The following is an 18,138-nucleotide window of genomic DNA, read 5'->3' on the forward strand; positions in this document are numbered from 1 at the left end:
AGGTCTGACAGAATGTGGTCCACTAGAGAAGGGAATAGTAAACCACTTCAGTATTCTTGCCTTGAGAACACCATGAACACTATGAAAAGGCAAAAAGATAGGACACTGAAAGATGAACTCCCCAGGTTGGTAGGTGCCCAATATGCTCCTGGAGATCTGTGGAGAAATGACTCGAGAAAGAATGAAGGGATGGAGCCAAAGCAAAAACAACACCCAGTTGTGGATGTGACTGGTGATAGAAGCAAGGTCCAATGCTGTAAAGAGCAATATTGCATAGGAATCTGAAATTTTAGGTCCATGAATCAAGGCAAATTGGAAGTGGTCAAACAGGAGATGGCAAGAGTGAACCTCGACATTCCAGGAATCAGCAAACTAAGATGGACTGGAATGGGTGAATTTAACTCAGATGACCATTTTATCTACTACTGTGGGCAAGAATCCCTCAGAAGAAATGGAGTAGCCATCATAGTCAACAAAAGAGTCCAAAATGCAGTACTTGGATGCAATCTCAAAAATGATAGAATGATCTCTGTTTGTTTCCAAGGCAAACCATTCAATATCACGGTAATCCAAGTCTATGCACTGACCAGTAAGGTGAAGAAGCTGAAGTTGAATGGTTCTATGAAGACCTACAAGACCTTTTAGAACTAACACCCAAAAAAGATGTCCTTTTCATTATAGGGGACTGGAATGCAAAAGTAGGAAGTCAAGAAACGCCTGGAGTAATAGGCAAATTTGGCCTTGGAGTACAGAATGAAGCATGGCAAAGGCTAATAGAGTTTTGCCAAGAAAATGCACTGGTCATAGCAAACACCCTCTTCCAACAACACAAGAAAAGATTCTACACATGGACATCACCAGATGGTCAACACCAAAATCAGACTGATTATATTCTTTGCAGCCAAAGATGGAGAAGCTCTATACAGTCAGCAAAAACAAGACCAGGAGCTGACTGTGGCTCAAATCACAAACTCCTTATTGCCAAATTCAGACTTAAATTGAAGAAAGGGTGGGAACCACTAGACCATTCAGGTATGATATAAATCAAATTCCTTATGATTAAACAGTGGAAGTGAGAAATAGATTTAAGGGACTAGACTGATAGATAGAGTGCCTGATGAACTATGGACTGAGGTTCATGACATTGTACAGGAGACAGAGATCAAGACTATCAAGAAAAAGAAATGCAAAAAGGCAAAATGGCTGTCTGAGGAGGCCTTACAAATAGCTGTGAAAAGAAGAGAAGTAAAAAGCAAAGGAGAAAAGGAAAGATATACCCATTTGAATGCAGAATTCCAAAGAATAGCAAGGAGAGATAAGAAAGCCTTCCTCTGCAATCAATGCAAAGAAATGGAGGAAAACAATAGAATGGGAAAGACTAGAGATCTCTTCAAGAAAATTAGAGATACCAAGGGAACATTTCATGCAAAGATGGGCTCAAGAAAGGACAGAAATGGTATGGACCTAACAGAAGCAGAAGATATTAAGAAGAGGTGGCAACAATACACAGAACTGTACAAAAAAGATCGTCATGACCCAGATAATCACGATGGTGTGATCACTCACCTAGAGCCAGAGATCCTGGAATGTGAAGTCAAGTGGGCCTTAGGAAGCATCACTACAAAGCTAGTGGAGGTGATGGAATTCCAGTTGAGCTGTTTCAAATCCTAAAAGATGATGCTGTGAAAGTGCTGCACTCAGTATGTCAGCAAATTTGGAAAACTCCGCAGTGGCCACAGGACTGGAAAATTTTCATTCCAATCTCAAAGAAAGGTAATGCCAAAGAATGCTCAAACTACCACACAATTGCACTCATCTCACACGCTAGTAAAGTAATGCTCAAAATTCTTTAAGTCAGGCTTCAGCAATACGTGAACCATGAACTTCCATATGTTCAAGCTGGTTTTAGAGGCAGAGGAAACAGACATCAAATTGCCAACATCGGCTGGATCATCGAAAAAGCAAGAGAGTTCCAGAAAAACATCTACTTCTGCTTTATTGACTATGCCAAAGCCTTTGACTGTGTGGATCACAATAAACTGTGGAAAATTTTGAAAGAGATGGGGATACCAGACCACCTGATCTGCCTCTTGAGAAACCTGTATTCATGTCAGGAAGCAACAATTAGAACTGGACATGGAACAACAGACTGGTTCCAAATTGGGAAGGGAGTACGTCAAGGCTGTATATTGTTACCCTGCTTATTTAGCTTATATGCAGAGTACCTCATGAGAAACGCTGGGCTGGAAGAAGCACAAGCTGGAATCAAGATTTCTGGGAGAAATATCAATAACCTCAGATATGCAGATGATACCACTCTTATGGCAGAAAGTGAAGAAGAACTAAAGAGCCTCTTGATGAAAGTGAAAGAGGAGAGTGAAAAGTTGGCTTAAAGCTCAACATTCAGAAAACTAAGATCATGTCATCCAGTCCCATCATTTCATGGCAAATAGATGGGGAAACAGTGGAAACAGTGGCTAACTTTAATTTTGGGGGCTCCAAAATCACTGCAGATGGTGATTGCAGCCATGAAATTAAAAGACACTTACTCCTTGGCAGGAAAGTTATGACCAACTTAGACAGCATATTAAAAAGCAGAGACATTACTTTGTTACCAAAGTCCATCTAGTCAAGGCTATAGTTTTTCCAGTAATCATGTATGGATGTAAGAGTTGGACTATAAAGAAAGCTGAGCACAGAAGAATTGATGCTTTTGAACTGTGGTGTTGGAGAAGACTCTTGAGAGTCCCTTGGACCGCAAGGAGATCCAACCAGTCCATTTTAAAGCAGATCAGTCCTGGGTGTTCATTGGAAGGATTGATGTTGAAGCTGAAACTCCAATCCTTTGGCCACCTGATATGAAGAGCTGACTCATCTGAAAAGACCCTGATGCTGGGAAAGATTGAGGGCAGGAGGAGCGGGGGATGACAAAGGATGGGATGGTTGGATGGCATCACTGACTCAATGGATGTGAGTTTGGGTAAACTCTGGGAGTTGGTGATGGACAGGGAGGCCTGGCATGCTGCAGTCCATGGGTTCGCAAAGAGTCAGACACGACTGAGCCATTGAACTGAAATGAACTTATGGTGATTGACTGAGTCCTCATTCGTGTCCGACTCTTGTGACCCCAGGGACTATGGTCTGCCAGGCTCCTCTTTTTCAGATTCTTTCCCATATAAGTTATTACAAAATATTGAATAGAGTTCCCTGTGCTATTACAGTAGGTCCTTTTTAGTTATCTATTTTATATATAGTAGTATGCACATGTAAATCTCAATTTCCTAATTTATCCCTTCCTGCCATGTTTCCCCTTTGGTAACCATAAGTCTGATTTCGAAATCTGTGAGTCTGTTTCTGTTCTGTAATAAGTTCATCTCTGTCATTTAAAAAATAATTTCATTTAGTTATTTTTGGCCGTGCTGGGTCTTCGTTGCCACACAGGCTTTTCTCTAGTTGCGGCAGGCAGGGGCTACTCTCTAGTTGTGGTGAGTGGGCTTCTCACTGCAGTGGCTTCTCTTGTTGCAGAGCACAGGCTCTAGGGTTTGCAGGCTTCAGTAGTGGGCTCAACAGTTGCAGCTCCTGGACTCTAGAGCACAGGCTTGATAGTTGTGATGCATGGGCTTAGTTGCTCCGTGGCATGTAGAATCTTTACAGATGAAGGATTGATCCCATGTCTCCTGAATTAGCAGGCAGATTCTTTACCACTGAGCCACCAAGGAAGCCCTGCGTCATTTTTTAAAATTAGATTTCACATATAAGTGAGACCATATGACAATAGAATACTACTCAGCCATAAAAATAAATTTAAAAAAAATGAAATAACACCATTTGCAGCAACATGAATGGACCTAGAGATTATCATATTTAATGAAGTCAGACAGAGTAAGGAATCATTTTGATAAATTACTCTCAAGAGAGAAAAATACACTTACTTTTTTAACTTTTCTTTGTTGCAAGATATTATTTTAATAATCATAAAATCATCTTTTAAAACTCAGATGCTTACTTACATCAATTGTATCTCTTATTTTACCAAAAAATAAACCAATGTAGAAAATAGAGAGTGTGTTGTGTATTAGAGTACACTCCTTCACCTCTCTTAGTAGATAAAAGTGTTCAAGAGAAAACCCCAATTCCTTTGTTAATATGAAGAATACAGCATACAATACAGGCTCTTGAGGATGACTGCAAATTCAGCATTGTTTCAAGGCCAGGAAGTGCCATCTAAGAAGTGACACATTAACAGTTTTTAAACAGTGAGGGTCATAATATCTGAGGATAAGAGCTGTTGGTTTGAACAATAAATTCTTATCTATTTATTTTTAATTGAAGGATAATTGCTTTATAGTATTGCATTGGTTTCTATCAAACATCAGTATGAATCAGCCACAGGTTTACCCATGTCCCTTCACACTTGAACCTCCCTCCCATTTCCCCCTCATCCCACCCCTCTAGGCTGTTACCAAGCCCCAGTTTGAGTTCCCCAGAGTCATACAGCAAATTCCCATTGGCTATCTATTTTACATATGGTAATGTATGTTTCCATGTTACTCTCTCCATACCTCCCACCCTCATCTCCCCCCACAACACCCCAGCCGTGTCCATAAGTCTTGAGCAACGAATTTTTAGGTAGGGTTCATTTTTAATGAAATGAGAAGAAGGCCTTAATCCATGTGTATTTGGTAAAACCAGGCCTGTAAGCCTCCCATTTCTCCATAGCTCATTAGGGACTAGTTTAGATTTGGGGACTAGCTTAGGGGACTAGTCCTCTTATCAAGTAAGAAACACTATAACTAAGAGCTGGAAAGCTCTGCTGGCCTCTCAGAGGGGAGGGCAGAGTTGAGGATGCCAAGAAACCATCTGGTCATTAGAACAGACCAGCAAATTTATCCTCTAGTCACGTAAACCTTCATGTATTCGTTACTGTTTCCTTAGGCTCCATGATCACTTTCCCTTCAAATTAGTATTTTTTTAAATTTCCACTCGCAGTTGAAATTCTTTTCATTGTTGCTGTTAATTGTCAGGGTTCTGTTTGCGGGAAACTATATTTATTTGTGCAAAATCGGTAAAAGATATAAACACAAAGAGCAGTCTGTTCACTTCCTGAAAGGCTCACATTTTCTGTAAAAAGCACAAATAGCAGCCATTCTGTGCAGTTCCCCACAGCTAAAGCCAGTCACCAAAACTTTTTGTCCTCACTGTGCATGCTATATAATTAAAGAAATGCAATTTTGATAACAGAAAAATGTTTAAGTAACATACCCCTTTTACTTTATTATTTCTTTATAGTGATATATTTCTCTCTCTAACTTTTACCCCAAAACTTTTTTGGTCACTTCCAGGGAAAATGTAAGTACAATATAACAAATCAGTAGGGAGGAATTTTCCACAGTGAGCATGTATTCCTCTTGCAAAGAGAAAGAGAAAGCAAAAAAAGTTATTTTTCTCTTCATTTTCTTTATTTTCTCTACTCATGTTATTTTAGGAACTAACACAAGCTGGAATCAAGATTGCCAGAAGAAATATCAATAACCTCGGACATGCAGATGACAGCACCCCATGGCAGAAAGTGAAGAAGAACTAAAGAGCCTCTTGATGAAAGTGAAAGAGGAGAGTGAAAAAGTTGGCTTAAAGCTCAACATTCAGAAAACTAAGATCATGGCATCTGGTCCCATCACTTCATGGCAGATAGATGGGGAAACAATGGAAAGAGTGACAGACTTTACCTTTTGGGGCTCCAAAATCACTGCAGATGGTGACTGGAGCCATGAAATTAAAAGATGCTTGCTCCTTGGAAGAAAAGCTATGACCAACCTAGACAGCATATTAAAAAGCATAGACATTACTTTGTGACAAAGGTCTGTCTAGTCAAAACTGTGGTTTTTCAGGTAGTCATGTATGGATATGAGAATGGAATATAAAGAAAGCTGAGTGCCAAAGAATTGATGCTTTTGAACTGTGGTGTTGAAGAAGACTTCAATGAATATTCATTGGAAGGACTGATGCTGAAGCTGAAACTCCAATACTTTGGCCACTTGATGCGAAGAACCAACTCACTGGAAAAGACTCTGATGCTGGGAAAGATTGAGGACAGGAGAAGTGGGGGACAGAGGATGAGATGGTTGGATGGCATCACCGACTCAATGGACATGAGTTTGAGTAGGCTCCAGGAGTTGATGATGGACAGGGAGGCCTGGTGTGCTGTAGTCCATGGGGTTGCAAAGAGTCGGACATGACTGAGTGACTGAACTGAACTGAAAAGTTACTTAAATAAAAAGAGTGAGAGAGAGAAGGATCACAAGAAAAGGCAGCTAAAAACAAGGCAGGAATGAAGCTGCTACTAAGACTGCACTTTTTAAAAGAAATCAATATTTTTATTCATTCCAAAATTTCATTCTGTGTAGCTTAGGGGTAAAACAGCATTTTTGAAGAAAAATGGGGGCTGGGATCAAGTACCAACAGCAGGCAAGTGCTAGGTCATGCCACTGGCAGGGAAGAGGCATCAATACTGCCTCTGCAAACAGCGGCTTCAAAACTGCTCCTCATGGTCCAGTGGTTAAGACTCCATGCTTCCACTGCAAGGGACACAGGCTCAATCCCTGGTCAGGGAACTAAGATCGCCACATGGTGTGGCCACAAAACTGCTCCTGATATTGGCTAAGGGCTGAATCAATTGGACAACCAAGCTGTCTGCTGTGATGAGACAAACTGTAGAGTGCTGTTCCAAGCTTAGACTGGGTTTTGAGAACAGTGCAGCAGGTAACGTGCCCACCTTCATCACCCTGTCTCCTGACATCACATCAACAGGCACAGAAGAATAAACTGTGGCAGGGCTCTCAAAGGAAGGTAAGTTCTGTGATGAGAGACTACCCCAGGGAGTCTGAATTAGACTGGCAGTCAAGCACAGCTCATCTCCGAAGTCACAGTTAAAGTGAAAGTGAAGTCACTCAGTTGTGTCTGACTCTTTGTGACCCCATGGACTGTAGCCTACCAGGCTCCTCTGTCCATGGGATTTTCCAGGCAAGAATATTGGAGTGGGTTGCCATTTCCTTCTCCAGGAGATCTTCCTGACCCAGGGATGGAACCCTGGTCTCCCGCATTGTAGGCAGATGTTTTACCTTCTGAGCCACCAGGGAAGATTGACAGTTAAACACAGACCTAAAGAATGCATGGGAATAAATTATGTGAAGAATGGAGAAAGAACTTTTCAGGTGGTAGAGAGAACAGGTGCAAATATCTTTCAGCTAAAGGGACTTCCCTGATGGTCCAATGGTTAAGAATCCGCCTTCCAATGCAGGGCACAAGGGTCACAATTCAATCCCTAGTCGGGGAATTAAGACCGCACATGCAGTACGCTAAGCCTGTGCACCACAACTAGAGAAGCCTGCACGCTGTCACAAAGACCCAGCACAGCCCCCCAAGAGAAAAAGATCCTTCAGCTAACATGAACTGAAAGGAGAGTGTGATGAGGGGGAAGCAGACAGAGAAGAGTGATGAGGGGGAAGCAGACAGAGAAGAGGAGAGAAGCTGTGATTTATGCAGGGTTTTCTATATACGAGGAACTGTGTTAAGCCCTTTCTATGCATCCATTCACTTGATCCTTATAAAAACTGTATGATGTGGTTACCAAAGGGGACAGTGGGGAGAGGGATAAATTAGGTATATGGGATTAACAGATACATACTACTATATGTAAAACAGACAAACAACAAGGATTTACTGTATAACACAGAGAACTATATTCAACACCTTGTAATAAGCCATAACAGAAAAGAATTTGAATATATACATATCAATATATTGATATATAACTGAATCACTTTGCTGTACACTTGAAACTAACACGATATTGTAAATCAACAAAGGTTCATTAATAATAAGCCTCTATGATGTAGCTACTACTATTTTCCATTTTATTTTTAAATTTATTTTCTTTAAAGATTTTTTTTTTGATGTGTACCATTTTTAAAGTCTTTATTGAGTTTGTTACAATATTACTTCTGTTTTATAGTTTTTGGCCATGAGGCATGTGGGATCTTAGTGCCCCAAGCAGGGATTGAACCCACATCCCCTGTATTGGAAGGGGGAGTCTTAACCCCTGGACCACTGGGTAAGTCTCCTATTTTCCCATTTTAAAGATAAACAAACTGAGGTAGGGAGAGACTAAGAATTGTTTCCAGGGTCACACAGCAAATAAGGAGAGGGATGGAGCATGAAACTCAAACATCTAACCATTAGACCACATGCTTATTGGGCATGATAAAGTTTGTGGACTTGATTCTAAGTTCACTGAAGATGGGGACATTGGAGGGCAGGAGAGATGACTTGGGGATTCAGTAAAGAGGCTGTTGAGGCTGTCAAGGCAGCCAATGCCCCCATTGGATTGTTACTCAACTCACAGCAACCAGAAGATGAAATTAAAGACTTGGTCAGAAAAAGTATGATAGGTCTTGATGAACAATTTCCAAAGTTAATTTTGCCCTGAGACAAAAATGATCTAGAGAAAGCAAAATTCTAATAATTTAGATATAACATGATGAGGGGAAAAAAATCTGGAAAAGAAGAAAAGCCACAGTCTTACGGAAGATTTTTTTTAAATATATGAAACACACAAAGAACTTTTAGTCATAGTACTTTAAGAGAATAAAAAATAAAACATACAGCATCTAAAATAAACACTTTAATATATCTAAGTGTTTAAAATACAGATTATAACCATTGTTATTTTGACCCTCTCCAAACCAGTCAATCCTAAAGGAAATCAACCCTGAATATTCATTGGAAGGACTAATGCTGAAGCTCCAATACTCTGGCCACCTGATGAGAAGAACTGACTCATTGGAAAACACCCTGATGCTGGGAAAGATTGAGGGTGGGAGAAGGGGGAGACAGAGGATGAGATGGTTGTATGGCATCATTAATTCAATGGGCATGAGTTTGAACAAACTCTGGGAGATGGTGAAGGACAGGGAAGCCTGGCGTGCTATAGTCCATGGGGTCTCAAAGAGGGACTGAACAGCAACTGACTAAACTCACTGATCTGTGTCTATACACAGTCTCCTTTGAGAAGCATGTCTGAGGTTGGGAAGACAAGTACTACCACTGCCAAGTAATAAATGATGAAACCCAGCACCAACCTCCCAGCGTGATTATGATGAAGAATTGAAGCAGTGTTTGTAAAGCATTAGTGTCTGACACAGAGAAACAGTTACTTATGTGTTAAATAAGTAACGGGTAGCCATTGCTAAATCATCTATTGTTTCAAATGAATTAGAAGAAAATAGAAAATAGAATGCAGTAAACAGTAATTACAGTTTGTTCAACTTTGGTTATAGTTACACTGCAACCCAGCATCCCATATATCAGGAGAGGTTAAAAAGTTGGAGACAGAGTGTCACACTATAGAGCCTGATTCTTTCATTCTTAGATTTGCCTGTGCACGTGACAAAGCCAAAAACTACTGCATGGATATACCCTACGCAGGCAGAGACAGCTTGCACCAGCTGACAAGAGCATGTAGTATGTACTGCTTCTCAATTCTGTGATCAGTGATCAGCGATACCACCTTGGTATCTGGAAATTTATTATGATGAGAGTATTCACACTAGAAAAGCTGGCAAATGCTATCCATAAGGACTTTTACCCCTCCTCAACCAGGAGAGAGAGTTTAAATACTGGCCAGCATACTACTATCTCTCTGCTCAAAACTGCATACAAGTTTTCATAAAATAATAATAATAATGAATTCAACCCATCATCAGTTCTGCATAATCTCATGGGCATACATTCTCAGAAGTGAGATAATGGTGACAACTTTTTTTAAAAAGGCATTGGATCCAGTAAATTCAATACCCTCAATTCAGTTTCAGTTCCCTGCTAGACACTGCACAAATCTGAGAAGAAATATTAATAAAAGTATGATTTCTTAATTTTAGGCAATGTGAAATTCTAAGAGAATTCTTTTGTCTGAGGACACAGCAGGAAGGCTTGGCAGTTTAAAGGCCATCTTTCCCTCTATAGACTCATCTAACACTGGACAATAGCTGCTAAAAACATAAAATTATTGATTTTTTTAAACCCCATTTTTTAAGATTGTGAAAACTTTCTTAATATTCTAATCTTCAGTTTTTCATTTGAGATATTCTGGTCCTTCTCTTTGATAGGTGTTTAGATCAGAGAATGTAATTTAATTAACAATATATAAATAGAAAAATTATTTTCTACATTTAATTAATATATATTAAGTATAATATATTATACACTGTAATAGTCAATTATGTTAATAGGGAGAAGGCAATGGTACCCCACTCCAGTACTCTTGCCTGGAAAATCCCATGGACAGAGGAGCCTGGTAGGCTGCAGTCCATGGGGTCGCAAGTCAATTATATTAATTATGCTGATAATTAACATAATAAACACATACTATATTAATATGCACTGTGCACGTGTGTGTCTGTGTGTGCTTTCATTCATGTCCAGCTCTTTGCAACCCCATTGACTGTAGCCCACCAGGCTCCTCTGTCCAAGGGATTTCCCAGGCAAGAATACTGGCATTATTATACAGAGTGAAGTAAGCCAGAAAGAAAAACACCAATACAGTACACTAACGCATATATATGGAATTTAGAAAGATGGTAACAATAACCCTGTATACGAGACAGCAAAAGAGACACTGATGTATAGAACAGTCTTTTGGACTCTGTGGGAGAGGGAGAGGGTTGGATGATTTGGGAGAATGGCATTGAAACATGTATAATATCATATATGAAACGAGTCGCCAGTCCAGGTTCAATGCACAATACTGGATGCTTGGGGCTTGGTGCACTGGGATGACCCAGAGGGATGGTACGGGGAGGGAGGAGGGTTCAGGATGGGGAACACGTGTATACCTGTGGCGGATTCATGTTGATATATGGCAAAACCAATAAAATATTGTAAAGTTAAAAAATAAAATAAAATTTAAAAAAATAAAAAGCAGGAAAAAAAAAAAAAAAGAATATTGGTATGGGTTGCAATTTCCTAATCCAGAGGATTTTTCCAACCCAGGGATCCAGCCTGAGCCTCTAGCATCTCCTGCATTGGCAGGAGGATTCTCTACCACTAGCACCACTTGGGAAGCCATATAATACACATTAATATACAATAAATATTAAATAATCCTAGATTTTGAAATGGTTTGATGTCCCTCTACTAGTTAAGTGCTTGGATATAGACCAGAGCTAAAAACCCAGCCTGAGACCGTTCTGGGTGACAAAAAATGGACACATGTGGGAATGAGCCTGATTCCTTGCCTTCAGAACACTTAGCTTTAACTATATGTATTTGTTAGTATAGTTTTAGAAACCTGCTATTGCACCCACTAGACTGTGCGTGCATGCTCAACCACATCTGACTTTTTGCGACCCCATGGACTGTAGCCAGACAGGCTCCTCTGTCCATGGAATTTTTCAGACAAGAATACTGGAGTGGGTTGCCATTTTCTCCACCAGCGGCTCTTCCTGACCCAGGGCTGGAACCCCGGTCTCCTGCATTGGCAGTTGGATTCTTTACCTAATCAGCCATCACGGAAGCCCCACTAAATGGTGAGCTCCATGCAAAGGGGACTCTGTCTGCTTTCACCACCTCTCTCTTTCACCCACCACTGTACCCTCAGCACCTAGTGGAGTGTCTGGTATGCATCAGATCCTCTATAAAAATTTGCTGCATAAACGGTAGGAGGAACTCCTGATACGGAGTTCTATAAGCATGAGGGCACCATGGGGATTCTGGTGGGGGAAAAAAAATCTGCACTAAGGGAAGGAAGCCCAACTATCAAAGCGAGGCTGAATAATAACCCCTCCCTGGGACCCCACCTCCCCCACGTTCTCAATCCTCTCACATCACAGGAAAACTTTCGAGTCCTGCAAGTGGTCTACCACTCAGATAGCCCTCTGCCTCAGGGTCCTAAAGACAGCCCTTGAAGCAAGATGAGAAGCTTTGGAAGGCATTTGGAATTCCTGGCAGTGCAGCCTGGGTACCTTCCAGCGACCGTGGCCACCACAGAGCATGCGCATGAGCGGTGTGAGCTCACCCAGCCTCTAGGACCCCGCGAAGGTGGCGGGGACTCAAGGTTTTCTAAAGCCTCCCAAGCACCAGCAGCGACAGGAGTGACTGAGCACGGGCAGACATGCCAATGAGTGATTCCAAGAAGAGTTTGTGAGTTCATAGGAAGCAGCCTTTACAACACCCACTCCACTCTCAACAACAGAGTCTGAGCAAACTGGTGTCCCACTACTAAAGTATACACGACTTAAAAGGCTCTCTGGCCATCAGCTCCACAACCTGTCACTCTCTTCAATCCTATGCAAGGAAATTTAGATACCAAAAATCCATGATCTATCCCTTTAATTTCTAGCTGGGGCCTTAAATTTTTGTTGTTATTATAAAGTAATGCATGCTGGATTTGCTTCCACACAGGGGGCATAGGTTCCATCCCTGGTCTGGAACTAAGATTCCGCATGCCCTGTGGCCAAAAAGATAATAAAATAAAGTCAGGTTAAAAAAAATAAAGTATTGCCCGCTGAATTCTTTATGTTCTCTTTCTCTTACCAGACCCTGAAAATGTTTATTTTGAAAATACCTTGCAATTCTCAAAAACTGCACTTTATATATTTAAAATGTTCATACATTTTATTTCCTTCCTAGAGAAAAAAAATAACAATTAAATACCAAATTGCTATGCTCACGTAAAGCTGTCCTACTCAAAGGGAGTCAGCTCAGACCTGACAGCACCTGATGCCCCATGTTGTTTGGCACAGGGACCACAGCAGTCTAATTTCTGGCCGGGTCTGCACTGACCTAATCCTGACAGCTGGTGCTTCATTAGAAGTTATAAATCAGAAACTCTACCCTTCTCTCACCCCCAGTCTGGTAAATGGCTACTTGTTTCTTGAGAAGGGGGGAAAAAATCCTAGAGCTGACATACTTTTCTGAAACTTCCTTCTTCTAAACAGCAAAGGGAGAGTATAAAAGGAAATGCCTCCCTCCCCTTCTTGGCATGGCTGCGGACTCAGTGTTCCTCTTATGTGCTCTCTAACCACATTGCAAAACACATTATGGAAACCAGTGAGCACATCGGGTTCAGACTGTGTGATAAGCTTTTTCTTAAAAAGAAGCAAAGGGGAACTTGAGATGCCATTCATTTTATTCAGAGAAAAGCAGTGTCCTTTTTTTTTTTTTTAAATTTCTTTTCCCATCTCTAACATGCCATTTGGTTATGGAGTGATAAGTTCCATTTCAAAGAAATCTGAGATGGAAATTCCTTTCAGAATTTGGATTTTATCTCTTGGGTTTTAACTTGCTATTGGTCTCAGTTCCTGATACTTTCTATGGTCAAAGGCTCTCAATCAGGGTGGGCATCAGAAGTGCCTGGAGAACTTTAAATAAATTACATATGCCAGCCTTAAAACCTTGCATATCCTTTGAGCGTGAAATTGCACACGGAGGCATTTCACTTGAAGAAATGATCATCTGTGCTGCTGAAGTGCCTGCAGCACTTGGTCCAAGTCTCTGGGTATTAAAGAGACTACACAGAAGGAACTGGAGCACAGCCACTGAGAGCAGATTTATTTGAAAACCTTACACTGCCAACATCATACCTGGCACCTCTTACTGATGTGACAGTGGAAACCGCCTCCTCTGCAGGGCTATGATGTTTTCCACTCAAATAGCCTGTTGATCTCACTTCTAGCAAGTCACGTCTGACTCTGCAGCAAAACCTCATGGAGCAAAACCATCTTGCCACCCGACTGGTACAACCCCCTGTGGCCCCTCTGTGTTCGTCCTCATGAGCAGCCAGTCCATAATAGTCCCTCTCTTCTGCCTAGGGCTGTTGCCAAGGAGTCTGGGCATGTGCGATGCTCAGGGTCTTCTAAGGACAGTGTCTGTGGTCATCATACTGATATCATTCAGCTGCCGTCCAGCAGCAGTTAACTCTATCTCCAACCTCTGCTGGGCTAGACACATCATGGAGTGAGTGGCTGCTGACTCCTGTACATGGCAGAGGGTCCCCGCAAACAGAGACCCCCTGCACCATCCACACACCTGTAACCTAACTGGGCACGTCTCCCCTGCCCAGCTCAAATACACAGCATCTTATTCATTTTAACCATATCCTTGTCCTTTTCTTCTCAACCCTTTCACTTTTGAAAAAGTCAGAACAATAATGTTTGTCGTAGCTAAAAACTAGGAGGGGACATCTCTGGTGGCACAGTGGATAAGAATCCGCCTGCCAATGTAGGGAACACAGGTTCAATGCCTGGTCCTGGAAGATTCCAAATGCCACGGAGCAACTAAGCCTGTGTGCCACAACTGCTGAAGCCCACACACTCCAGAGGATATTCAACAGTCTAGACCAACAAATGAGACCATGGGAGATACATCTTGGGTCTAGTTTAAAAATGGGAAAGAGAATAACACGGAAGGAAGAAGAGAGATGAAGTCTAGTCACTAAGAGGTTAGGACCAAGCTAGCAAAATTCAGATGGAAATGTTAAAGTGTGCTCATTTGTACTCACAAATTAGTAAGAGCCACTACCTGGTGGCTCAAACAGTAAAAAATCTTCCTGCCACGCAGGAGACCTGCGTTTGATCCCTGGGTCTGGAAGATCCCCTGAAGAAAGGAATGGCTACCCACTACAGTATTCTTGCCTGGAGAATGCCATGGACAGAGGAGCCTGGTGGGCTACAGTCAATGGGGTCACAAAGAGTCGGACACGACTGAGAGACTAACATTAGTAAGAGCAGGAGACATGCAGGCTATATCTTGTATTCTTATTGTTTGCTCACATGACTAGGACTTGACACTATTAGGTGCTATGGGCACCTGTGACATTACATGCCTTGGAGATCTGTGTTCCAGAAAATATTCCCAACTGAGCCACAGTCTATGGGAAATGACATTATAACAATGACATTAGACATTATAACGTGGTAATCACTTGATACTTTGGCATTTCAACTGGTACTAGGAAGTTAGCAGAAAGGATCCCTTGGGCCAGTGAAGATTGGTTTAACCATATATCAAATATAGAGCTTTTATAATTTTTTAAATTTAGAAAAAGAAAAGCTAAATGAAGATCAAATTTTGGTGGCTTGGAATTAAAGAGTTAAGACAGTTGGGGAGGTGGGAAGGGATAGAATGGGAGTATGGGGTTAGCAGATGCAAACTAGTATATATAGAATGGTTAACACCAAGGTCCTACTGTATAACATAAGGAGCTATATTCAATATCTTGTGATAAACCATAATGGAAAAGAATACATAAAAAAGAATGTTTATATATGTACAACTGAATCATTTTGCTGTACAGCAGAAATTAACACAACATTGTAGATCACCTATACTTCAATAAATAAATATACTGATGCAACAACAACAACCAAAGATAATTAGGCTAGTGCAAGAGTATCCATTAAGTCCAAGCTTTGTAGAATACCTTAGTTTCATCTAGCACAAGGTGAAAACTGCAACAACTGGTGTGTATGCATTTCAAACTATCTGGAGAGAGCAAAGAACAGAATATATGTTCTTTACCGACACTTCCTAAGGGAAGTCAAATTAGTCTGAACTCTGTCCCACATCCCTATCCTACCTCTTCTATGCTAAGGTAGCATATGCAGTGAAACCATATTTATGTTTATGTTCAAATTGATGTTTTATAATCTATGTTTATGAATTTACATATTAATATTCCAGAGGATAAATGAGAATATCCCATTGATTCAAAATTCATACAATTGATTTTATTAGTAGCCTGTTACAATGAGTATAGGAGACTATTTGAGTTCAAATTTTACACAAAAATTAAGTATACTTATAATTAATATTTATAAAAGTATTTTGAAAGAATGATAGTTTTTTAAGTGTGACTTTATTAAAGAATGGAGCTACTTAACTAGACATTAACCCTCCTAAGTTTGAGCAGAGAAGAGCTCAAGAAAGAGGCTCTTCAACTAAGAAGCAGCAATTGGACAAGATGTTCTAGAGTCTTCTCCCCAGGACTGACTTCTTCCTTGGGGTTCTCTTATTTTGATTCTTTTTTCAGCATTATTTCTTAATACCAGGAAAATTTCCCTTTAAAAAACCAGTTCATCCCTTAAAATATAAAATGCCAATAACTTATGCTCAGAAATATACATGTGCATTTAAAAAAAAGAATTTTCACTAAAAACCTATAAAGTTCACATTCACATGGAAAATACAGACTCATTAAAAACAGTCCAATTTCAAAATAGACTTGTGTCATTAAGGAGTCTAAAAAAGTAGTCAAGGGTTTGACAATTCTCAAACCACCTCAGTTTAAGACAAAACACTCAATTCAGGAAGGCAGGTGTACCTTGGGAATACCTTTTCCCCCACAGACTCATTGGCTGCCACTGTCATCTTCTCTGCCTTATCACCTGTGTTATTTTAAACATAACAGCTTCTCGTCCCCCACCAAAGGACAAAGTGCAAAATATGAAACTCAGAGTCTCAGATATCATGGTGGCCTCCAATTCAGTTCTGCTTTTCAAACTGAGGAGCAAGAGTGGCCAGAGGGGTGGTGGCTCACTCTTCCATAAGGAAGGGGTGGTGGCTCACCCCTCAGTCATAAGAAATGACTGTCTAGTGTTTTCCTTCCTGGTTGTAGTAGTCACCTTACTATCCCAAAGCATTCTCCTATGACTCACTCAATTTACCCCCATCCACCCCATCAGTCAGAGAGTGATGAACAGAACATACCAATTTTAAATGCAAAATCTTTGCCATCCAATAACCACACCATGCAAATATTGTACATCGAACACAGATACTATCACATAAAACTAAAGTGGAGGGGACTTATGACTGACCAAACAAAATATTCAGTTAACAAAATACTTTTTTAAAAAGGCCAATTGATATCCAGTTTCAACTGTTCCCTTTGGAAAAATGTGGCATATCTTGGTAATCTTCAGCATTTTGACAATTCACAATCATGAAGCAACTAAATTAAAAAAAAACAAATAAATCTCCAGGAAATATCTGCAGTAGTCATATTAATTCCCATATCAAAAGTATCCAGACTAAAAAGTGTGTTAGTCACTCAGTTGTGTCCAGACTAAACTTCTTATTTATTCATCTAAACTTAAGGTTTTGAGAGAGTTCCTAAAATACAAATGTACAATAATTTACTTATGTAATTTTCTTGTCAGAGCAAACATTAAAGATTTAGTAGTCAATATTTAGTAAGTTTATTCATTTATAAGTACTATCAAAATCAAAAAAAGAAAAGAACTGTATAGCTATCAAAGTAGGTTTAAAAATAATGATATTTAGATATCTTTATTTGTAATTTTCTAACTACAATGTTAGCTCTTAAAAAATATCATGAAACATGTCAACAGATAACAGAATGGGAGAAAGTTGAATTATATGTTAAACTTTTAAAAAATATTTGTATTTAAAAGAATACTTACTCTTTTGCCTCCCTCTAAGAGGATATATCCTGAGTTTTTCAATAATATCAACCACAATCAAGCAAGTCAGAACTAGGGAGACTGGCAGGTCAGGTAACATATCCGGTAACACATCAGTGGAACCATTAATATTCTTTTGAACCTGTTTTCAGAAGACCATTAAGAAGCATTAAATTTTTATACTTTCTTTGTTCACAGTTCTTTGAGGAATCTGAAAGAAGTGCTAAATTAATTATACATACATTTGCTAAAAGATCAGAAGCATGGTTTTCAGCTTTTTAGGTGTTCAATCCCACAAAGTTTTGAACCATTTCTAAAGATGTCATTAGGATCCACGTTAATGGAAGACAGAACTCTATCAGTTAAAGACAGACTTCAGTAAATGTGCGTTAAAATTTAACAGTAGGAATCTCTCCCAACCCAACAGCTATACAGAGCCTCTGAGAGTCCTAGCTCAAAGATGTAGGGAGACAAAGATTAGAGTGTAGGGTCTTCTAAGAAGAGAGAGCTGGGTAAACCCAGCTAGGCTTTGGAGCACTTGCTTCATCAGTTTAAGGCATCCACAAAAAACCTATGGCAAAATCAAGTTAACCGTAGTACATTAAGAGTTTTCAATACCTCTGAGGACAAGAATAAACCAAAGGTTACACCACTACCATTT

The 18,138-nt window shown here is 40.1% G+C and overlaps 1 protein-coding gene across 1 annotated transcript in view; it reads right to left on the bottom strand.

Annotated features, from left to right (window-relative positions):
• The window catches only part of TMEM236 (transmembrane protein 236), a 39,586-nt gene that overhangs the window by 5,275 nt on the left and 16,173 nt on the right, over positions 1-18,138 (bottom strand). The window contains exon 3 of the mRNA XM_027559835.1: positions 17,478-17,619. Within this exon, the coding sequence (XP_027415636.1) occupies positions 17,478-17,619 (142 nt within the window). The remainder of the gene's footprint in view (positions 1-17,477; positions 17,620-18,138) is intronic.

Source organism: Bos indicus x Bos taurus, chromosome 13 (genome assembly GCF_003369695.1).
Source record: "Bos indicus x Bos taurus breed Angus x Brahman F1 hybrid chromosome 13, Bos_hybrid_MaternalHap_v2.0, whole genome shotgun sequence".
NCBI classification, from domain to species: domain Eukaryota; kingdom Metazoa; phylum Chordata; class Mammalia; order Artiodactyla; family Bovidae; genus Bos; species Bos indicus x Bos taurus.